This window comes from Simochromis diagramma, unplaced genomic scaffold, assembly GCF_900408965.1.
Source record: "Simochromis diagramma unplaced genomic scaffold, fSimDia1.1 OVJJ01000545.1, whole genome shotgun sequence".
Lineage (NCBI taxonomy): Eukaryota > Metazoa > Chordata > Actinopteri > Cichliformes > Cichlidae > Simochromis > Simochromis diagramma.
In genome coordinates, this window is record NW_024387371.1 from 2,947,098 (window position 1) to 2,971,026 (window position 23,929).

Here is a 23,929-nt window from a genome sequence, read left to right on the forward strand (position 1 = left end):
CGGATCAGTTCTGGGTCTGGTTGAATTGGGGTTTAGTCCCTGTGTCTTGATACAGCCCCGACTTTGTTCTGCCTTGCTGCTTAATTAAAAAACTAGTTTAAGGTGTCCTGCATGTGTGATATATATTTTTCCCTATATGAAGTCATTCTTTTTTGAACAAAACTCAAAACAGAGCCTATCAATCTTTCAGTCATTTCTAACCCCCCCCCCCCAATCCCACATGCATACTACCCTTTAGGGCTAAGCCCCGGGTGTTTCAAATGTCTGGCTCCGCCTCTGTTTTCAAGTACAGATCGAATTATAGTGTTTAAATAGTAATCGGTTCAATTCAATTTATATTGCGCCAAATCACAACAGCAGTCACACTGAGGCGCTTCTTATTGGGCTTTATAATACAGAGAAAACCCCCAAAATTTAACAACCCTCTTAACATGAAGTAACTAACTATGTGCATATTAGTATTGTACAGCACTTTATATAGCCCTTTAAAAACACTTTAAAAACACACCTGGTAGACCAAAGTGCTATATAAATAAATAAATGATAAATGTTGATGATGATAATCTCAAGCAGAGCCAGGCTCAGGGGAGGGCAGCCAGAAGTGGTTGTGGGTGAACGGGAGCAGGACAGGATAAAAGACAAACCATGGAAGAGAGCCAGAGATAATGCATTCATGCAGAGTGGTGTATAAACACATGAGTGAGTAAAAGAGGTAAGTGAAAAAGAAACACTCAGCACATCATGACCCGGAGCCTAGGCCTATTGCAGGTAAGATTCAGTGTCACTTGATCCAGCCTTAACTATATGCTTTATCAAAATGTTAAGTTTTGAGCCTAATCTTAAAGGTGGAGAGGGTGTCATAAAGATCCTCATAACTAGCATTTATAATTATCAATAAATATTAAATAAATGCAGATCGGCTCTGCCTTGTTTCTTTTGAGCTTGGTTTCAATCTCTGTTAGTTTAATCATATCTTTTAAAAAGATATATTATATTTTGCTATTGTTAAATTATTTTCTTACAGTGTGATTATTTGTGCTTGCAGATGCAAAGTGCACAGGCACAAATACCCAGTTAGGCACATAATGCATTCACATTTATCTACTCCTTGAGTGGTCTTACTGACACTTAAAACACTTTATCTACCTCTCATGCAATTAACCTACAATGTATGCCTCTGGACTGTGGAAGAAAGCCCACTCCAGACACTGTGGAGGTGGTGTGAAAGGCCTCAGCTAGGATTTGAACCAGGAAACCTGCTGTGACCACTCTATCACCATGCCGGGCTTGACTCTTAACTACATAATTAAAGCTTAGATGCATTTAGGCCCCCTAACTGATGATGATAATAACAACATGTTAAAAAAAAATAACCATTATTTAATAAAAACTGTTGTTGTAATGTGTTGTTTTTTTTATTCTTAAAGCTTTCACAGATATGCATGTTAAACAAATGTCAACGAGCTTATTCTGCAAATGCAAGGAAGCTTATTCTTTTGATGCCACAAAGACATACCAACATTAGCTTTTTATTTAAGACAACAAGAAAAAACGAAAACAGTATAAAACAAAATGAACATGCCAAGACAAACTGGTTAAATATATTTACATATATAAAGTCAGAAACACAACATTATGGTTTCTTTTTTCTTCATTACTTTCAGCGCATTGATACGCAGTTATACAGAACTGGTATTGGGGGGGGAATCCTCATTAGCAAAGGTAGAGAAACAGAGTTCACTCACTTTTTTCCCCCGTCTGCTCTGCCAGTTATTACTCACCGTGCTCAATAAAGACATGTAATAGCATGTATAAGTTGATGATGATGAACACATTTTATGAATAATCAATGCAGAAATTCCAGTTGTTCTTAACAGTCTGCAAAATTGCCAAAATACATGCATGTCAATCTCCAAAAATGGGACAGGTGCTGCAGATTTTTTTCATGAACTTCACAAACTTTTACTTGCAGTAGTAGTACAAGTGTGTAGTTGTGTCATAGAAACAGAAGTGTGTGCACACAGTGAGTTTTGTGCTGATTTTTTTTAATGCCTCCTTTTCAACAGGCTAGGATTCCAGAGTTTTTCCTGAAATAAAGAAGCTGAAGTAGCAAAGGTAATGATGAGCAACCGTTCAGATTGTGTCATTACTGTTTGCTCATCCCAAAACTGAACCATAGCTGTCCTGTCGCATTGTCAGGCCCACTCCATTTCACTGCCCTGCAGGTCCGTGTCAGGGCTGGATGGGGGTGTGATAAGACTGGGCTGCAATGGCACAGTTTCCCCAGAGTCTTCCCCTCCTATGGCAACACAACTCTGATGCACTCCCACAAGGCGTAATACATTTGACCCTGTTGTGAATGCTGACAGTCTCTGGGCTAGAGCCCGTGATGCCATCCTGAGCCCCCCTGCTCTTTTCCGTCTGGCTGATGCAGTAGCTACTTGACGAGCTCCAGCCAGTTCAGTCAGGAAACCCAGGCTCTGGGATGGAAGGCTGTAGACATGCAGGCCTCGGAAAAGTTCTGGCAGCGGTCGGAAACTACCTGGGGGCTCAGGTGGGAGGGATTCAAATTGCACCAGCATAAACCGTTCGCCAGCGCGGCCCTGTAAGTAGTCTGCTAGAACACAACTCAGTGAAGCACTGAAAACATCTGCACAGCGAGAAGACCCAGGGTAATCTCTTCCTGCCTCTTCTTCTTCCACATGTCTTTTCCTCTCTGAGCGCTGAGCTCCCCATTCTTCAGCCTTTGTCCAGGAGGCCTGGGTTAAGACTAGCACCACTTTGCCCCCTTGCCTTTGTAGCTGATCAAGTTGTGAGTGGAGCCATGGCACAGGTCCCAGCATGCTGAGCTCAGCGTGGCTCCACAGGTCTAGAGATACACTAAAGCCCAGAGATTGGAGAGATGAGCCCAAATGACACAACAGCTCTGGCAGGCAAGGGTTATCATCAGGTGGGTACAGCAACACAACATGAACACCGCCCACAGCCCCTGAAATAGCAGATGTCAATGGCTACAATCAGTATTTGATCAAAGAAATCTACAGAGAATTATCACTCAAATCAAGATTATGGCATAAAAGTCAAGTAAGCTTGGAAACAAAAACATGAAAACAAGGAATGTGGAAATACTGGTGGCCCAGTGTGAAATTAACATCAGGCTTCCTCCTACCTTTAACGTCTTCGTCTTTCAGCCACTTCCAAACATAGCCTGTATGGAAAACAAAGATGCCTTCAAGATATTTTCTAAGAACACTTATTCAATTATTCTGTTTTTCAGTGACACTCGAACAGGAAACTGACCTTGTAGAATCCCTTGTATTAAATACGCTCCCAGTATTGCTAAACACACGAGTAGTAATCCAATGATGAGCACCACACTCCATCGCAATCGAGATGCTGTAAAAATGTGAAAATATGAAACTTTAATAAAGAAATGGAATGTTATATATATATTTATTTTTTTTATTTTTCCAAAAAGGTCACTATGTAGTTGCTTACTTGTTACATAGTAATGAAAGAAAGTGGGATTTTTTAGATGTTGCTTGAAAAAAATAAATTATTCCTGTTACAGCTGTGGCCATGAGAAGACTGTGTGGGCTGTTTTCTGTCTGTGTTTCTGTACTGTGCTTAAGACTCTTTCCAGGTCCCTCCCCTAATGAAGAGTAGTGAGCGGCTGATTGGACCATGGCGCAGGTGACTACCTTCAAAAAGCCGCTCTGACAGATCCACAGAGAGAGAGAGAGAGTGTGGAGCGAGCGAGTAGCTTGACAGCCGACGCGGCCCTGACCCTGGTTTTCCCAGCCTGTATTTTTATTGTATATTTGTGTGAGCGTGAATTGTGAAAGCCGCTCCTAGTGCATTAGCTGAGAGCTTAGGCACTCTTGGGCTGAAGCGGAAGGGGTGAGCCGCTTTTTCTTTTGAAACCGTTTTCTCCTGTTTTCCGGGTAGGGAGCGAGGGATAGCTCTGTTATTTGTTTGTTCTGTTTCTTTCCTAGGGTTTAGTTAGTTCTTCTCTGGTGGGACTTAGTTGGTTTTGTTTATTATTTTGGCCTGGGCTCACCCTGGAGCTATGCTTCTTTTCCTTAAATAAAATCACCTTTTTACTTACAATTGGTTTGGATGTTTGGCTTGGGAACCAGGGCGGGGATTTGTCTCTCTCTCCTCCAACCTTATGTGCGTCCCTACACGCCTAGACTAGGGGCGTAACAATTCCATTAATCTAATAGATAGCAATGCAGTCTTACTGGCAAACGGACACTGGGGCTCTAAGAGTGATTTTGTCCCGTTAATCTTCATCTAAAAAAATAAAGGCAGACGTTTATGTTAGCACAGTCTGTATAGTGATAAATGCATTCACAGTTTCATGAATAATTTTATGTTTGATCACCTGAACACATAGCAGAGGGTGAGATGGCACATTGAACTCTCCGGTTTGCTGAAGGGTTCAAAGAAAAGTCATAGTCAATCACAGCCAATAAAGAGCGATAAAGAAAAAAGAGAAGATTCATCACCGATCCTTTTGACTTCAGTGAACCATCATAACAGAACAAAATGCAGCATGTCATTCAAATCAACAAATGCAACTGACAGAGGCTCTTCACGCATCACCTGACTTGCATTTTTCTTTTCTGTTGTTCGCTTGCAGCCAGTTGAAAAAACTTTTGTAAAAGCTTTGTTCCCACACATTGGGGCACTGGATGATGCGCAAACATTAAATATTTCAAGGATTAAAAGAAACAAAACAAAAATAGAAAGTTTGCATTCTCAAGACATTTATAAAACCTCTGTTACAAATTGTTTTTCATCTAATTCTGATATTGTAAGATCACCGTTCATGAATGTGATCTCTTTTATGTGATCATGATAAAAGAAAGCGTCATGGCTTCACATTCCCCATGGTTCTGCTTTTTAAGCATGTCTAAATTTCTGGTGTGTTTAAATCAACCTTCTGATAATTTATTGGCTAATCCAGTCATTTTAAACATTCTAGTTTAAAACTGTATTTTTAGAGTTGAATTAACCCCCCCCCCCAAACTGAATTAAGCCTTAAAACTTCATGTTGAGACTTCAAATTCTAGTACAACTGAATATCTATTTAAATGTTGGACACATTCTTTCTTTTCTTTGTTTTTTCTTGAGGTGAATCAAGCTTGGAACTGTTTCGCCATTCTTCTGTAGATATCTGTTTGTCTGAGTTATGTAAAAGGGCAGAGGATGGTTTGAACTGAGTGACTCATGACAGAGATATTTCAAGGCAAACAAGGCAGCTCTGTATGAAGTTAAGCCCAAAATGAGGAAGATGGTCAGAAATAAGACTCCAGTTATTAAAATAATCTTACCTGACTGTTTGCTGTCTGCTTTATGTCTGGTTTGTTACATTTGGAAGAAGGGAAAAAAATCCTATTTGCTTCTTTGTTTCTGCGTTTTTCTGACTATAAGGTTTAAAGTTTATTTTTGGTGCTAACAATGCATTGTTTTTCTGGAGACACAGTGAAAAGAACATATTGACTCATAGCAGTCATTTCCAAAATTATAACATAGTGGCTCATGAAAACTACATTACGTCACACTCAGGATTTTTGCTGCTTTTACCAAGTATCTGTTGCTTCGTTCATCCCATTTAGCTTGTAGTCTCTGTCTGGAACCCATCACCTCTTCACACTGGCCTCCCACCTGGCCTTTCTTGCACAGCCACACCTCTGCTTCCAGTATACACGGCGCACTTACATTCCAGATCAGCCCTATGCCACCATCCCTCAGCTGAGACTCCACCAAAGTTGCAGACACACTGTGCTGCATATTTTCGAGTGCACCTAAAAAACAAACAAACCCAACAACAACAACATGCAATTCTCCATGTCTGAAAATTAATGTCCCATGCAAATGTCTTCTGAAGTTGATGTCAGGCAACACCATTTACCTTCATTGTTTTTGAAAGGGCAGATTTGTGTTCTTAATGATCCCTTCCACCATGCCTGTAAATAATTTTATATTTATTATATTATATATATTTATGTATTTTCCAATAGCTTAGCTGTCACTTAATATTTTAGCTTACCTGGAAGCACAGGCATGGTGCAACAAAGTCTGATGGTATGTCCACCTCATCCTTCCCTTTGGGCTGCCAAAGATGAAAACAAAGTTAAACAAACAAATAAACATGCATGATGCTGATTTTGCATTACCAGAACAAAATATTGACCCACCCATTCACGCTGTTTTGCAGGAATTTTATCCCAAACCATCTGCCATGTGATTGCATCTCCTTGTCTGACATCAGCTTTTACAAGTTGCAGTTTCCTCCCCTGATCTTTCACACAGAGTCTGGGACCTTAGTTTCAATAGTCATAAATTAGAACTTGGCTGGATCAACTCACTCAATGGTGTAAAATCGTTTTTACCAGGCCTGCATTTTACTCCTGGGTTTTGAAAGTGTCTTACCACATTCCTTTATAGTTCCGTTAGGCTCCTCATCACAAACTGAAAAACAGAGGGTGTAGTAAATGTTGGGTAACACTGCTCTACAATTCATCATATTTTTGCTCCCATTAACTTAAACTCACCATTTTTTAAAGAGGGAAGTGTCATATTTTGACTCTTTGAGTCTACACTGACCATAACAGGACTGCCAAACTGCACTTTTTCTCTCAACAGCAGCTGGAAGTGCAGGAAATATGTAGTAAACTTTAAAACATTTAATTGTATATAGTAAAGCTCTTAGATTGAGTTTATGAGAATGCAGAGAGTCTATCCATAATGGAGAAAGTATTCATATCTGTTACTTAGGCAGAAACATAAAAATAGAACAGTTTAAAACAACATCCTTAATTGAATATTCAACTCAAGTGAAGCGCAAAGTACAAATGAGGTGTGATCCCCCCCCCCAAAAAATAGTGCACTTGTTAAGCAACAAAATAACATCTAATTAATGGTTGATAGTCTGAGCTCCAAAAGAGCAACATGGGCCCGCCCTCTTGTGGGCTCCAGGAGGTGTGGGGTTGTGCCGTGTCCGGGGGTTTGTGTTTTTTAATTTGTGTGCGAGTTCTGGTTTCTGTCTGCTATGTTTGCTTGCATTATGATTTTATTACTCTTACTTTAGTTTATTGTACAGGTTTGAATTTACTTTGCTTTTAGTACTTGTTGGTTTAATTCTAGTTACTGTTTGTATTTCATAAGTTTGCTGCACCCTTCAGTGCCTCATTTGTCACTGTTTAAATTAGTTGCTGTCATGTCTTGTTACCCTCCGTGTTTAACTGATTACCTCATATGTCTATAAATACCCCTAACCTTCCGTTTAATCTTTGTATTAATATCCTCTTCATGCTTGTTTCCAGTTATTTATTTAACAAGCAACTTCCTTATAGAATTTTGCAACAACCTAAAAAAAAAAAAGTGTGACGTGTTACTTATTCCCTGTTATTTGAGGCGCAATTCCAATCTATGCTTACTTGTGCTACTATCTGGACTGGAACCGAAGAAGGAAAACCTAAACTCAGACGTTCGAAACATGAAAAATTGACACTATTTTGCCATGTTTAATAGTTAAGAGTTTGTTGTTTGAATGATTATGACATTTTAAATGTCTCTTTCATGTAGTGAAACAAAACAAATATAGTCTCCAACCCCACAGATTACTTAATTAATCCAGAATAAAAACAAATCAGACAATAAATAATACCTTCACTCTTTCCTAATGTTACCTTATATGTCGACTTGTCAACAGTGGTGTTGCTTTGTTTAAAATAGAGTATCTTCCAACAGTCTAACGTTCCCGGGACACTAAAATGCACTTTCACAAAATCTGTAATATAGAGAAAAATGTCATGGAAAAATATGTTACATTTTTTGTGCTCGAAGCACGTGATTCTAACTGCTAACAAACTCAAACACTTTGTTCTGCTGTTTGACACACACACCTTCTTTTTCGCCGTCATCACCCGACTCCTCAGAAACATCCGTCACGATACCCATTTCGTCAGCTTGGATCATCATCATGTCAGCAACATTAAATACAACATTAGTTCATGACATGTGACAGGTTAACAAGCTCGACAGCCATGATAAGAATGCAGGAAAACATTTTAACATTAAGAGCGTCGCCATCAAATATGATGCTTGACATCATTATGAAATGTGCGTCCCAGTAGTCTCTCAAAGTGATTTATGGCAAAGCTACCTTGTAGAGTGATGGTGACTTGAAGGCAAAGACTGCAGTTCTGTTTGTTTGAACAGCAGAGAACACTTTCGAGCTGCAACTGTGTAACGTCAACTTTACTGTATAGATCAGGGAAGTCATCAGAAAACGGAGCTGTGAAAACAAGAGCGTTTCTGCTTTAGACAAAAAGGTTTATTTGGGATTGAGATGATAACAGTGAGAGCGGATGTGCAAGTACTGATCATGCTGCTACCTTGATCCACATGGCAGTCAGTCAAACCCTGAAGAAAGAATAAAATGTGAACGAGAGTTGAATGAATCACATCTAAAAAGTACCACTGATGTCAACAATTGTAAGTAAAATGTCTGGTAAATAGTTTTTAAAAAATATGCAGGATATGTCTCTAAGTTAAACGCTTTCAATTCATCACACAACTGTAGTGAGCAGCTTCAGATATTTGAAAGCCTGATTCCAAATATTTTTATAATAACATTTTGGTTATTTAAAAAAAAAACAAAAAAAAAAACTTTATGCATTTATATTCCCTTTGTTCTGTCTATTTTTATTGTTATTACTTTTCTCTTGCAGTAGTAGTAGTAGTAGTAGTAGAGTAATTCTTCTACAATATCTTGCTTCCCCTTGTTTTGGCTGCTCCCTTTAGGGGTCACCGCAGCAAATCCTCTGCCTCCATCTGACCCCATCCCCAGCGCCATCAGCCTCTTTTCTGAATATTCAGCATCCTTTGCCCACTTTATCAACTCTCTCTGCTCTTCACATGTGCAAACCAACTCAACTTTGCCTCTCCAAAGTACTGTACCTGAGTTCCTCCTTTGATGTATTATTTTCTAATTTTGTCCATCCTGTTCACTACCAGTGGAAATCTTCAGCTCTACCTCCACCTCAATTTCTTGTCTTTTTTTAAAACATTATATTGGAGCTTTTTGCCTTTATTACAGTGATGAGTAGACAGAAAAGCAGAGAGAGAGTGGGGGATGATAGCCTCGGGTTGAAGCTAAATGCAGGCTGCTGTATTTTTCTTCCTGCCTCATGGTCACCTGCTCACTCTGGGAGCTACGCTGACATCTGGCATCAGAGCCACAGACGACAGGAGGTCTCACTACCAAATTAATAACCTTCCCTTTCACTCTTGCTACCATCCTGTACTATCCGCTACTACCACAAATCACCCTGACACTTATCTCCACTCACTCCAACCTGCCTGCACTCTCCTTCACTTCTCTGTTGCTTTGGATGGTTGAACCCGGGTATTAAAACCACCTACACCTGTCTACTTCTCATTCACACACATGTATTCTTTCTTGCTTCTACTAACTTTCATTCCTCTTCTCTCCAGTGCAAACCTTCTAACCTTCTCCTATCCAGCTTCCCCTTCTTTTTGCTCCCTACTCTCACTCATCTGTGAGCATCATAGTCCACGGAGACTCCTGTGTGATCTCATTTATAAGCATGTCCATCACCATCACAAACAACAAGGGGTTCAGATCCCATAACGGATGAAATCCCACCACCAGCTTGAACCTATCTGTCACTCTCCATCACGGTTTCTCTCCTGATATGTGTCCTGCACCACTCTGTTATTTTTGCCCACACCTATAGAATTAAAGAGGATCCATACTCATCCTGCCATCACTATATTAACTCTTATCTGATGCTACTGCAATGACTTATTTGCTTTCATTCCTGCGTGCACATTTATGTTTATTCAGTGTTGGATTTAAAGGCTTATGTTTCGTTGTATCCTTCTATGTATGCTCCGTGTTTTTGCTTTGAATGCTTTTATCTCTGTTCTTTGTTTGACAATGTAAGTAATGTTACATACTGCATCATGTGCATGAATACTGCCATTTCTGACACAATAGTTTCAGGGAAGTCAAGCTACCTTCCACGGAATTGGAGTGGCGGAGTAAGGTGCCAGACTCAGGTAGATGAGTAAATAAGTAATGAACATCTGACTCAGGACAGGGTGTCTCTTATCCTAATTTTCCAAGAAGACGACGTTTGCACAGTAAATTTTGTTCCCTTTGCACCTACATTTTTTTTAAATAGATAGCAATAACAAAATTTGGTAACACACTTTTATAGTTAGATCACTTAAATCATTAACCGCCCATAACTTGCGTTGTTTTTATTAGTGTCTGACCTGACAATGACGCTATAGTAGACATAATACAAGCGCTACAAGCTTAAAACTGAGCAGTCATAAATACTCTCGCCCCATAGAGAAGAGTTACTCTTTAACCGCTTGATTCCAAAAGAAACATTTCTCAGTTCCCAGGATTCCCACTTACTTTGCTGCAGGTGAACTCGGGTGTGTCTTGGTCAAAAATCTCCAGCGCGCCTGCCGACACGAACAGCCAGAAACACAGCGATAACAGCAGGGAGACCACGTGTGGCACCCACCGGCGTGTGAGACCCATATTTTTGGAGTGCGCCTAGCACAAGCCCTTTCACTCCGACGCACGTCTCCTGCTCCACGGCTACGCTCCCCTCCTCACGGGACACATAAAAATCAGAGCTTCTTATACTTAAAGCACCGAGCTCGGCAGGACGAGAAAATCGCGATCATGTCTAGCTCGACAGTAGCGACGCGTCGTGAGGCTCCTGGGATTTTGTTTCACCGCCCTTCCTGATAACTGAATAATCTGGAGTTGGGCGTAGCTGCGCCACCTGCGCAGGTTTGATGGGAGGAGGGGGCAAAGCTGTCAGCTGCTGTAACGTGAGTTTCTGCAGGGCTGGTGAATCATTCAGCAACATAAACATAAAGCGACACGCACACCAAATTGTAAAAACAAACCTGCTTGGCAACATGACTCACACTGATTGTTGTGAAGAGAGAAAGTCAAAAAGTAACAAGAAGCTGATCAGAACAAAAGTCTGTTTAGTTTTCATTATCTTAAATGGTCACAACAACCACGTGTTTGCCAACATTTTTATGGTCTATTTTTTATGTTCTTTGAGAGTTTTTTTTTTTTTGCAACAGATTGAAAACAGTCTGATCAATTTTTCATAAGCACTTACTTTTTAAGTAGGGCAGAGTTTCATTATGTTGCTCAGTTAAACTTTGCCATCATCGTGACAATAATGATGTAGATGGATGCTTTATGGTTGTTGTTGTTGTTTTCACTTGCAAGCTGCTTACTCGGTTTTTCCGTTTTCCTTTAACTTCTCTCTAACTGAACATGCCAATTTGGTCCACTGTGTGTTAGATTAGTAATCTTATCAAGAAAACTGAAACACCTGCACTAACAAACTCTTTCGTTTCACTTCTCATTTTATGGCACCTGAAACATGACCAACCTTGCTTGTTTAAACTACTAAGACCCGAACTCTTTCATGGCATGCATTTTTAATTTCTCTTTGATATTTGGGCATATTGGGACCCGATGAATGTAAAAACAAAGAAATAACAGATTTTTTCTTTTTTACCTGAATTTTGTTTTTAAGAGAAATGAGAGCCTCATATGAAGATATTCGTTTAAAATTTCAATCGAACAGTATAATGTCCTCATAAGTGGATATCAGGCCCTTGTAGAACAAAATTGACTATTTTGGTTTAAATAACCCAAAATTGATGTCCACATATGTGGACGCCAGGTCCTAGGAAGTTAAGAGAGATATGCAAACCATGCAGATGCATATATACATTTGTCTATTACCAGAGTAAATGCCCTCCTTTGCAGTTTAAACAAAATGATACTAGCTAGATATGTAACTTGTTTGATTTATGTATTTATTTTATGTATTTATTCATGTAACATTATAAAATTGTGGCTTTATTGCAGCTACAGTATTACATCAAACTACCCTCCAGAGGTCTTGTAGGAATCTAGAAGCTTACATGGAAACCTTCGTGTTTTCTTTGCTGTGGGTTGCTAAATCATGCAGCAGACGTTTACTTCACGATCAATCCTGTCTAGCAAGTCTGTCACTCAAGCTCCTGCTCGGTGATGTGCTGCCGTAACTCAAATGAACAAACAACTTATTATATGAAGTTTATAAAACAGGCGACAAATACAGGAAAAAGAAATTTCTGCGATTAAAGAGATACTTTGTCAAAGTAATTATTTTGTCAAGCAGTCTGTTTTTTATTCAAAACATATTCTTATAATGCAAACAGTGCCGCAGGCTAATGCCACCTTAAAATACTTAAGAAGGGAAAACAGCTTCAGGGAATAACTAAAACTGAACAAACACTTCTTCAAAGGTCAATCACTTTTGTCTGTAGATCCAGACGAAATGTCACTTTTCTGTTTAAACTCACTTTGCATAATGTTCACCGTTGAAGTTCATAAAACTTCTGCAATAAATATAAGACATGGGAAAGTACCACAGACACGGTTTTCTTGTTCTAATGCTCTGAGATTTTGAGGTAACCACTGCACTACATGTTTTCCGTTGGATAATTTGAATAATACTGGCTTTATCTGTTTCTGTCTCATTGAGTCCCCCAGCCAAGTCTTACCATTCATGTTCATTTTTCGTTTCCATTCATTAAATAACAAGCATAGTGAAAAACACAATGGGGGAAAAAATACAACAACAAAAAAAAGGCCAAAATGTTAATTATTCTTCACTTTTAAAATGCAGGAGGTAGTATGTGTGCAAAAAACACACTTGTAGACACAGCTGTAGAAGTAGCCCCAGTCATAAATAGGAGTTATTACTACAAAAAGCTATCAAACCCACTAAATGCCAAAAAGATAAACACATGAATGCAGTTACTTTCTAATTAGTGAAGCACATTTTACATTTGCAGTAAAAGTGGAAATCCAATGAAAGCTTTGGCTTAATGTTTGTGTTTAGAAAATCCTATGCAAATTTGACGTTTTTTTGTAAACAGCAGTCACGCAGTTTGTCACCTGTGCTGTCACAACACTTTGAAACATTAAATGTGTTCATGAAAAAAGTGAGGTATTATTTGCAACAAGATTTTCATAGTGGTTAGCATATTCGTGCAGATAAGACAGGTGTTCACTAGGGCTTCAGTCACGAAAGCAATATAAAGAACCCTCTGTCAGAGGCTAAATGCTGTGCAAAGGACAGAGTGTTTACCTCTTCTTAACATGCAAAACATCTTGTGGCATACTGGACACAGCAGAGCTCGGTAATGAATAGTTCGTACAGAGTGAGGGTTTCAGGAGTTTGCAATGGAACACCGGCTCCCGTGTCTCGTGTTTCCAGCAAAACAAAAAACAAAAAACCCCACTTCTGTCACTTTGAAACTTGAGATTAAAACTTCTCTGCTTTCCACGGTAGTGGTAGTGTTTCTCCCGTGTAGAAACACATACACCTGCACAGTTCAGGGTCTGGCAGCCAAAGGCCACTTCAGACTGCTCTCAGGATATTTTCTTGATTGCACTTTATTTCGTTGTGTCTGAGGCACGAGCGTCTGCAGCCTCTGAGATAGTTTCTGTGCCAGCCATATTGCCAGCACTTTAGAAAGGACTCTGGGCCAGCAGTGCCACCTAAATTTAACACTTCTTGTCATCTCTCCCAGCTCCCCTATTAAACCCCTGAAATCCTGGGGTAAGCAGTACTGACGGACCTCCCTGAAGGCTTTTGGGATATCCTTGCTGTGGCCGAGGCCCTGGAAATAGATAAGAACAACTTCTTGATTTTTGTGTTCCTGCAGCACCCTTTTTAAGCGAGCCAGCACAGCTGTGAACATTGGCTCTATCAATGCAGAGGCCTCCTTTTGTCGGTACGAGTCTTTATCGTCACATAATTTAGCACCATCTTTTTTTCCAACAGCTTTTTCTTTTTTAAATTTTCCTAATTTTCTTCCATTCTGCTTCACATCCTCTTCCAGCTCTGCCTTGGTTTTCTCATGTTTCGTGTGTGCATTTCTGCAGTCTACCTCTTTTCTTTCACTCTGATCTGTGTTTGCCCTCTCCATTGTCCACTTCTGATAGGTTTTCTTGGCTTCAGGACTCCAAATTACAAGCACTTTTCCTTGCTCCTTGCAGACAGCATCCCACTGCCCATACAGCCAGGGAAGTGGGCCCAGATCTGCCACACCAGGCCCCGACTCATCCTGGCTTTGAGAGTTTTGGGCCCACAGAGGTGTGCGTACTGTGGCACCTAGCTCCTCCTGAAGAATTGAGCCTAATGCACACACAGCAGAGATATGGTCCGACTGACCTGATGAACACACCAGCAGCAGTGGCTTCTGGATATACAGCCAACCTAAATTTATCGGAAAAGACAAGGGGGGGAAAAAGAGCATGTCCTTTATGTGTTTTAGTTGATCCTTTAAGACCAACAGTGAAGCTAAAATAACAGAAATGAATTGAAATAAATTCAAGGCATAGTAGTCATTCAATTTAAATTAGATTGTGCCTTGAAACTGTAAATGCTTTCCATATGAAAACATGATTTGCAGTGAGGTAAATGAACTAACCTGCAGCTCCCCTCTTTGTAGCACGGTGGATAAAAATTCCAAACAACGCAACTACAAACACAAATATCAGAACTGCCACCGCATACAAGCCGCGTCTATTGTGGGTGTCTGTAAGAAAAACAGGAAAGAATAAATAAAACAGATAATGGTGAATGTATTTACTTTGTAGGAGTTGTGTGTGTATGAACATTCAGATGCACCAACTTATGCTGGCAGGTTCAGGTTTGTGAGCACACTTACAGTCCGGGCAGAAAATCCTTCTTCCATGACGAACAGGATCCGACTGCCACACCTGAACAACAGCACGAGAATATAGATGATAAAATGCATAAAATCCAGAAATACATACATGTATATGTGTATGTATATTTACCTGGACGCAAGGATTTTTAGAATAAAAGTGAAGAGGCAAATTTATTATTTTTTCACTTCTGTTTCCTTCCTATAAAATAGAGAACATATGCACACATGTTCACATTTTTGTCCTTTAGCATGAATTTTTTCCTTGTTTTTTAATCTGTATTAAAAATGCATATTTTTTTTACCAACCATTGTAACTGAATGTGCTTTCCCTACAGCTGTGCATTCCCTCTCAGTAAGGACACAGAGTTGGCTTGAAAACGTTGCTGGAGAAAAAGAGTTGACATGTACCATTATCATCTGCCTTCCAGGTCCAATAGAGACCTCCCAAGAAGGCGTATCTGTGGGGGACAAAAAGGAAGACTGAGTGCATAAGGGAAAGCACACAAACAACCTGAGACTTATTAGAGCTGTTAGTAGAATTCCTCCATCCCACATCCACCCACTCACCTGCTGTAAAAGGGCAAGAGATGTTGCGTATGCCTTGTACAGAAAGCTGTAAAAACGAATTAACATCTGTGAATAAACGGCAGGTAGCGGTGCCTGTTTCCAATCAACGCATCTAGGTGCTTCTCACCTGCACACACATCTGAGGGTGTTTGTCCACTGCAGTAGTGTCATATTTCTGTTAAAAAGTCAAAATTGGTGTTTAAAAAACAAACAAAAAAAATGTTTTTTTTCCACAAATATTCGTCATGGATGCTGCTATGCTTACAAGCCTGTCTTTCTTCTCCAGGGTGGAGTTAAGCACAGGCGTGCAGAGGTGTTTGTGCTGCATCCAGCAGAGGGAGGCAGAGATGTTCAGCTGGCTGGCTGGGCACAGTGTTTTCAGCGTAAAACCGTCCGTGTAGAAAGTGATTTCAGAGCAGGAAAATGCATCTCTGGCATCTGTTGAGGCGATGTTAACGCAAAAAACATTAGAACGACATGCCAATAACATTCCCGGGATGCAAACGTTGGCCAACCTGTATCACCTGTATCACTGGATCACAATAAACACCACCAAACAGACATCCATGAACGCACAGATGTATGTGAACATATGCATTTTAAGGGTCAGTTTTAGACAACGAGACAGACAAAAATAATAACAAAAAAAATGAACACCTTCTTGTCCATCGTCATGAAGACACTTTTAATTTTGCATTTGCATTTGCAAGAGTCTCTTGTTCCATAACTATAAACCTACAACTTAATAACAACACTAAAAGAATGAAGAAATAGACCAGGATTGTTCAGTTTGGTTAAGACTAGAAATTTGGGGGTTTCTTACTTTCGGGCCTCTTATAGAGTCTTTTACCCTCTGGCCTGTGTTTGCCTTTTATGTTTGGTGTTATTGTACAGCACTTTATTGCTGTTTTTAAAAGTGCTTTATAACTCATTTGGGACGACTGTGGCTCAGTAGGTGGAGCAGGCTGTGTATTGAACTCTGGCTCCTCCAACCTTCATGTCTAAGTAGCTCTGGGCAAGATACTGAACGGCAAGTTTCTCCCGACGCATCCATCAGAGGGTGAGTGCATGAATATTAGTTTAAAAGTGCTTAGACATAGAAAACAAAAGGCACTTGCATTAATGGGTGAATGAGGCTTGTAGTAAGTGCTTCAAGTGCTCAACCTGAGTAGAAAAAGCTTTATATAAGTACCATGAAACGTGTTAAATCCTGTTATCATATTAATACAAAAATGCGTCTTGTATCAGTTACTGCGTAGCAGGCTGGCAGTATTATCAATAATGGAGTCACAGCTGCTCTGCTGGATAACTTCTGTAACAATATTATCTCTTAAAAGGATACAGCAACATAATTCTTTTGTATTATCTTACGTAAACAAACAAACAAAGAAGTCCCCATAACAGCACATATTGAAACTTGCATTAACCTGCCAGAGTGTTATGTACACCTGTTTAACTGCTTGTTAATGCAAATATCTGATCATCCAATCACATGGCAGTAATTCAGCGTATTTATGCATGCAGACAGGGTCAAAACAACTTTCTACAACAGCTGATCTACCGGGATTTTCCCGACGCAATCATCTGGAAGGTTTACAGAGCATGGTGTAAGCAAGAGAATATATCTAGGGAGTGGCAGAGCTCTGGGTGAAAATGCCTTGTTGATGCCAGCGGTCAGAGGAGAAAGGCCAGACTGCTTCAAGCCTGCGGGAATACAATAAGTAACTGAAATACCGCTGTTACAACCAAAGCATGCCAAGGAGCATCTCTGAATGCAAAACACATCTAGATGTGAAGCTGATGGGCTACAGCAGCATACTATTCCTGTCAGCTAAGAACAAAAAACTGGACAACAGAATGGCAGACAAATGTTGCCTGATCTGATGAGTCTCGATTTGTGCTGTGATCTTTGGATCACAGTCAGAATTTGAGTGTAATGGTGTGAAGCCCCTTTTACTGGGACACTTTGGGCCCCTGAGTATCAGCTGAGCATCATTGAAACATCACAATCTACCTGAGTATTGTTGCTGACAACGTCCACCCTTTTATGTCCACACTGTACCCATCTTCTGATGGCTGCTTCCAACAGGAAACGCATCATGTCGCAAAGCTCAGATCATAAGTTCAATAAGTTAATTAAGTGGGTAATTATGTCTATTTGTCATACGGATAAAAATGAATCTCTTTAATATGTATTCAATCTAAATGAATGAAACACAACCACTTTAGAGAACACAACCACTGCAACTGCAACAAAAAGTTGGCAGCACTTTCTGGTAATGCAATAAAACTTCCTTGAACACAACAATGGAAGAGGATGGGAGTAACTGACACAGATGTGCTTACGGAAATCTGCAACATCGTACGCTGCAGAATCCTGCATTACAAGAGTCAGTTTGTTTTGTTTTACTGTGATAGGCCCGTTTGTTGTAACAAAACTTGCATTGTAGCTTGTGTGAGGTTTGCATTTTTTGGCATTGTGAAAGATTGTAAGACAAGGGGAATGATGAAGAGCCTTGTATTTATCAAGTATTTCACAGATAAGCACTTTAAAAGCTGTAGAGCGCTCCTTTTCCAAAGCTTCTTGTTGTTGGAGAAACCGTGGCTTCCAAAAAGCCGGCCATTACCACATATTTTGGACATGTCCAAAACTGAACACATTACTATTATTTGCAGAATTGGTTGCTTTATTAAGGACAAATAATAACATATTTCTTTTTTGTTTTGTACAATTATGAATTTCTAAATTCTCCATCTGCAAGTTTACAAAATAACGACCTACTTTGATTCTTGATAAGTTTAATGGACAGGAAAGCAAATACAAAGAAATGACTTAAGCCAGAAGTCCTAGCTTTAGAGGACTGGCATATCCTCGTGAGAGCCAGAAGAAAAAATGTTTGGATATTTATTTATTATTTCATTAATTCAAATTTAAATGTTACATCTTTCAATTTTTCCTCAAAATTGTTTGTTTGTTTTCTGGGTTTTTTGTTGTTGTTTGATCACAGAATGATGTGATGCATTGTTTCCAATTAGTTTTACTAAAAAAGTTTTACTTTATGAAAATTAAAAGAGTTAGATGACAGAAACACGTCTGATTACTAAAACATCATATTAACAAATAACTTGTCAGAGTCTAGCTTCTTTTTTTAAACTCCATTCTGCAGACCCAACTCTCACATAAACCTGTTTTGTGAGGTCATGGCTCCACACTATTAACAATGACCATGGATGGTATGATAGAGGGCTGAGTGACGCAGACAGGATTTTACTCAGAAATGTGGAAGTGGAGTCACACTGAGTGCTGTGAGGATGTGAGGTGGAGGAGGGCCACACATCAGAGAGAGAGAGTTCAGAGGAGGACGTACTACCAGGTCTTAGGGAGTTCGAGAAGGGGCAAAATGACGACACCCTTATACTTATTCAAAAAGTCAATTTTGGATAAGAAGTATTGGGTAAGCTCGGGCTCTGAAGTTATGGGATTTGGTTTCTCAATTGCCATAAAACTGTGACGGGACTCATTTTTGCATGCCAGCCTTTGAGTTCTCACTTCCCTGAGGGCTTTATTCTCTTTGACTTGTTACTTTATTAAACTGCCTTATCTTGAAGAATCTGTGTCACTACTGAATCAGCTATAACTAGGAACCAGTAAATTCAGGTCCTAAGTTATCTGAATCATGCTGTGAACACAGACACGCAGAAGAATGCTTCGCTTGTGCGCGGTTTTAATGCTGTCTTCAGACAGAAGTGCGTCCCTCTGGCTTGTGTGCAGTTTTTTTTCTTTCCCTAAAACCTGGTTACTTACTTATAGTTTAATGTAATCGGAGGACCATCTGCTTGGTGTTGTCCTGTTTTCACATTTTGCGCTTTAAAAAAAGAATTCAATTCAAAAGTTTCTTGTCTCCCTTTCTAAACATCACAACGCCTAAAAACGTTCTCAGTCACACTCACCCATGACTCCCGTCTCTTCAATGGGGCACTTTTTACGCCGCGTTGCGTCGGTGTGGGTGTAATATGCCTGCCAATGCAAACAAGACCTGGTGTAAGAAAGAATACTGACAACATAAAATACTGCTCCACTGAAGATTACACTCAGCTCACCTCTATGCACACACAGGGCAGCAGGTAAGAGATGTTGAGAACAGCTGACTGGGACGTATCAATCTGTAAAGCACACACAAACACATTACAAAACAAATCGCGCCGACTTTTCAACACAAGCTGGTCAAGGCAGCTCACTCTCTTATGGAATATTTACGTTTGAGTCCACTTTGAGTCCGGTGTGAGATATTCTCTGTGATTTTAGGTTACTTTCTAGGGACTCCTGTATGGTTTAACTCTGTTTAACTCTGGCCTGTTTGTTTCTTATATTTGGTGTTACTGTACGATTTTTTGGTCAGTCCTATTGCTGTTTTTTAAAAAGTGAGTATTGCGGGAATTCAACTGTATTTTTTTTATGTTTCCATTTAATTTTTTTTATTCTTTTTAAACATATTTTAAGACGTTTGCAGTGCAGTAAAAACAAGAGCAATGTGCAGGCCAATAATTTGCCCACTTGAAACCCATTTTAATACACTTTACCTCATTTGGAGTGTAACTAGTTTTAATTTATGTGAATATAGCACATCTGTAGTTTTCATTGGATTGTTAAGTTAATTAATTTAAATGTTTAGTAGTAAATATCAAGTGAAAAAAGATTTTAATCACCAGTGTATGTTGTTTTCAAACAATAATACTTATTTGAGCACATTGTACATGTATTCAATATGTTATGTATCTAAACAGTTATAACCTGTTAAACGTAACCTACGTAACAACACCATAATAACTATACTTACGATTAACTATACTCAAAAAGTAACCCATCCTGACACATTATTGTCATGTGAAATTGCTTTGTAGAGCATTATCACCACTTTGACCTTTAGATAAATATATTGACCTTGAAAGAGACGTAAAATGTCAAATGTGGTCCTTTCTATATTTTGACAATACACACCACATTTGTAAGAGTCATAGTTTCTAAGTTATATTCTTTTTTGCCCATTTTCAACCAATCGGTCATTTGGTTGACCTTGTGGACGTAACCCAAATTTTGTTGGATTGTTAACATCAGAATTATTTAAAAACTTTTCGAGCCATCGTGTTCACAGACAGAATGACACACGAGTGTGCAAACACTACCAAAAACAAGGTAATAAGTAAACTTGCCCGTAATACTCACTTTCAGGGGATGCTGCTCGGTCTCGCCCTTGCATTTCCATTTATTTGTGTAACATAGTCTGACATAGACCTCCTCAGTGTTCATGGTAACAGTAAAAGATTCATTCTTCGTGGTGACGTTGATGGATTTTCTCTTCATAGCAACAGTGATAGATTTAGATGACGAATCCACAGACAGATCGAAGTCTGGGCTTTCTGTCACACACAAAACAAGCCACAGAATATTTGAAAAACTGGAGGCACACGAGTGTGTGCAGATGAACAACTCAAAGACAACGAATGTGTATTGTAGAACTATCTGGATAATCTTTCCATTGTTTTGATAATGAGCAAAAGTTAAAAATCGGTGCACCGGTGATGTTGAGTCACTAAGTGTTTTTGATGACTATGGAAATTATGTGATTTACATGAAGCCACCAACCTAAATCTATATGTTCACTGCTCTGTTCACAACCACAATTAAAATATCAAATGACACCATGTTGTCTGGAAACAATCAGTTTATTTATCCAGTAGAGAAATGCACAGATTATATTTCAGATTCCAGATCACCTTTACCTTCTACTCTGTAAGTGACATTGCAGCTTAGTGACTTTGTGCTGTAGAGCACAGAAACAATGTTTCCAGTGTTCGCCTTGACACAGTCATATTCAAGCACCCACTGCAAATGAAAAAACAAAACAAAAAACAGCCACAATCAGGTTATATTTATCTATAAAACTATGCTTAATATTTTAGCAGTTCAAAGGAAAAAAGCCATCTTACCATGGGACGACTGGTATTTCTCTCTGGTAATTGCGGTATGTTACAGTCGCAACAGCTGAACTTTTCACCTTTACGTGTTTTATTCTCACGCTGAGATGGAGAGAATGAGAGATGATACCACTGTACCTGTTAACATCATGAACTGCATAGTCATACTGACATTTCTCACGCTTCGGTGCAGCTGCAAAGGTAATACCAACCTGTATTTTCAGTGGCAGTATTTTCAGGGTAGGCTTAAGTGTCTTCTTAATTGGACTGAGAATTTTAAGCTTCGGGCTCTTGTTAAAATCTGGAAGAAAACAACTTTGTCAGTTGTGCCACATAACAGTTTTATAGTGACATACATCCACATGTGTGTTTGAAGTGGATATGTGAACTTTGAAGGCATGGTTGCACTCCGTACCCTCAGCTTTCAACCAGACATAAACAGAAACACATTCAGAGTAAGCCTTCCCACTGATAGTAGAACTTATCATTTCCACAGGGCATCTTTCATCAACATGATCTGTGCAGGGACAGAAGAGCGTTAGGACAGCTATCACACGCTTTCACAATGAGAAAAGTCAAAGAAATTAAATAACTTACCTTTTGGGTTTCCAATCTAAAGTAAGGAGAACAAAGATAAAAATATGTTTAGGAAATATTTAGAAATAAGGAAGAACATTTAGACATTTATGTCATTTTAAAAAGAAAAATGGCCCACTGGATATCTGTGAGGGCACTGTTAGTGCTATAATAAGCGATATACAGGTTTGGGGGCAACATGTGCTGCCATCCAGACCAATGAAAGTCTCAGTCAGCTTAATTCAAACCACATTAATCAGGTATCGCACATAAAAGCGTGACTCCGATATAAAAGAGTCAAAGATGTGAGCAAAAAAGTCCCCCATTTTTGATCAGTCACAGCAAGAAACTGTTGGTCTCTGGGGAGGATTCTTTGTCTTGGTTTTTTTGATTGGCGTGTGTTTTCATTGTTATAAATTTAATAAGTCATTCAAATGATTCTTAAATCATTGTGTTCTGATTTAATTTACATTTCCTCTCTGTAAACACGGTCGCGCAACTTGAACCGATGTTCAAACATACAAAATAAAAGCAAAAGATTAAAGTACACTCATTAATTTGACTGGAAATAATAATAATACACTCTCATTTAGCGTTTACAGTCATTTCACGCAAATAAATCCTGCTCGTTTCGCTTTTGTAGTGCGCTCTGTGTTTAACTTACCCGACACGTTGTGGTATCTTTTAGCATCACCGGAGACACTAAGAAGCAAAGAATTGTAAAGGCGGCGGGAAAATGTATTTTACGAATATAAAACATATTGAAGTTGAAATATTCGCGCAATAAAGGGCCAGTGCGTCGTGTCATCACAAAGCGGTCCGTTTTTTCTGCTCTGTTAGGTTTCCTGCTGTCTGGCGTCAGAGCGCCGTAGAGTTTCATGAAATCTGCCTGTGGGGTTATCAGCTGGAAAAAAAAAGGAGTCGGCTTGTTTTTTCTGTGTTCTCAAACGCCACTAACTGGCAAATGACTAAAACCCGAAGGCGTTTGTTTGAAAAAAATGTCAGTGTTTTTTCATGAATAATCTCTGCCACCGCAGCTCCGCCTCTCATTAAAGTCCCAGACCGCGGGGTGAGAAAAAAAAAGCGTTTAGTCTTACAGATGAATGGGGACACTTGAGATGATGCTCACTCTGAAATACAATACGCACAGAGCTGCTTGTAGTAATCCCGGCGTTATATCAAAATATATATTTAAGGATAATCCACTGCTTTCAGAAATTGATATGGAGAGTCGCCTCTGTTTTATCACTTTATATTAAATTGAATAAAAACAGTTTTTATGGCAACTAAGAAACAATTTGTAGTATCAAAGAAAATCCAGTCAACCTTAGAATTTAACGTAAAAACTATTTTTTAAACGTACAGTGGGAGACAGAGACTTCAAAGAACTTCACTACTTTACATTAGGCCTTAAACGTTTCTTTTTTCTAACTCTTATAGTTGGGGGTTGGATCAAGTGGGCCTAAATCATCCCTCTCCATGTTGCATAAGCACTCCCATATTCTTTTTCTTTCCATTCCCCGTATATTCATACAGCACTGCATGTCATAAGCTTTGGTCTACTCTACCTATGCCTCCTGCTTGTCTTTCTATGCACTCTTTGTCTCACTTGTCTTTCCTCTCACCTCCCAACAGGTCTCAGCAGTTGCCTGCTGCTCTCTGAGCCCGGTTCTATCACAGATATATTCCTATTAAAAGAGAGATCTTCCTCTCCACCATTACCAAGTGTTTTAGGAATTGCTGGGGCCTTCCTTTTAATATCACAGGACTTATATACTTTACAATACAAAGCACATTGAGACAACTATTGCTGTCAACTGCAGTAAGTAAAAATACTGAAAAAGCATCAAAGTTATGGGGGGGGGTTGAGTGGACAAGAGAGGAAAGAAGTGGACCACAGAGAAGATTTATAGAGCGATGGAGGGCATGCAGAAGTGGTGTTGGTGCACAGCATCAGAGCCCATTGGGGCACTATTATATATGTATGTAT

At 39.4% G+C, this 23,929-nt stretch overlaps 2 protein-coding genes and 1 long non-coding RNA gene across 4 annotated transcripts; 1 reads left to right on the top strand and 2 right to left on the bottom strand.

The window, feature by feature from the left end:
- Positions 1-1,509: 1,509 nt before the first annotated feature.
- On the bottom strand, positions 1,510-10,775 carry wu:fl23c11. Of its 2 annotated transcripts, none has more exons than XM_040008169.1 (16): positions 10,466-10,775; positions 8,409-8,436; positions 8,177-8,308; positions 7,917-7,997; positions 7,701-7,801; positions 6,564-6,657; positions 6,442-6,480; positions 6,207-6,331; positions 6,059-6,121; positions 5,921-5,975; positions 5,593-5,813; positions 4,388-4,435; positions 4,245-4,296; positions 3,301-3,396; positions 3,170-3,208; positions 1,510-2,989 (listed from the first exon to the last, which is right to left on the bottom strand). In XM_040008169.1, the coding sequence occupies exons 1-16, from the start codon at positions 10,592-10,594 to the stop codon at positions 2,196-2,198; spliced, it is 2,097 nt and encodes a 698-aa protein (XP_039864103.1). In that variant the 5' UTR covers positions 10,595-10,775; the 3' UTR covers positions 1,510-2,195. The 2 variants fall into 2 exon arrangements, with proteins under 2 accessions (XP_039864103.1, XP_039864104.1); XM_040008170.1 differs by having other exon boundaries at positions 7,917-7,979; positions 10,466-10,772.
- Positions 10,776-10,795: 20 nt separating this feature from the next.
- On the top strand, positions 10,796-15,494 carry LOC120719166. Its single transcript, XR_005692630.1, has 3 exons — positions 10,796-10,893; positions 13,675-13,878; positions 14,144-15,494. It is a non-coding gene; the product is annotated as an uncharacterized LOC120719166 (long non-coding RNA).
- On the bottom strand, positions 12,157-22,968 carry LOC120719164. The gene is made up of 17 exons (XM_040008168.1): positions 22,604-22,968; positions 21,961-21,976; positions 21,779-21,880; positions 21,576-21,664; positions 21,376-21,465; positions 21,169-21,271; positions 20,612-20,805; positions 19,489-19,551; positions 19,339-19,405; positions 15,653-15,825; positions 15,515-15,562; positions 15,388-15,433; positions 15,127-15,278; positions 14,951-15,019; positions 14,818-14,869; positions 14,578-14,685; positions 12,157-14,363 (listed from the first exon to the last, which is right to left on the bottom strand). The coding sequence occupies exons 1-17, from the start codon at positions 22,817-22,819 to the stop codon at positions 13,477-13,479; spliced, it is 2,475 nt and encodes an 824-aa protein (XP_039864102.1). The 5' UTR covers positions 22,820-22,968; the 3' UTR covers positions 12,157-13,476.
- Between the last annotated feature and the right edge of the window lie 961 nt (positions 22,969-23,929).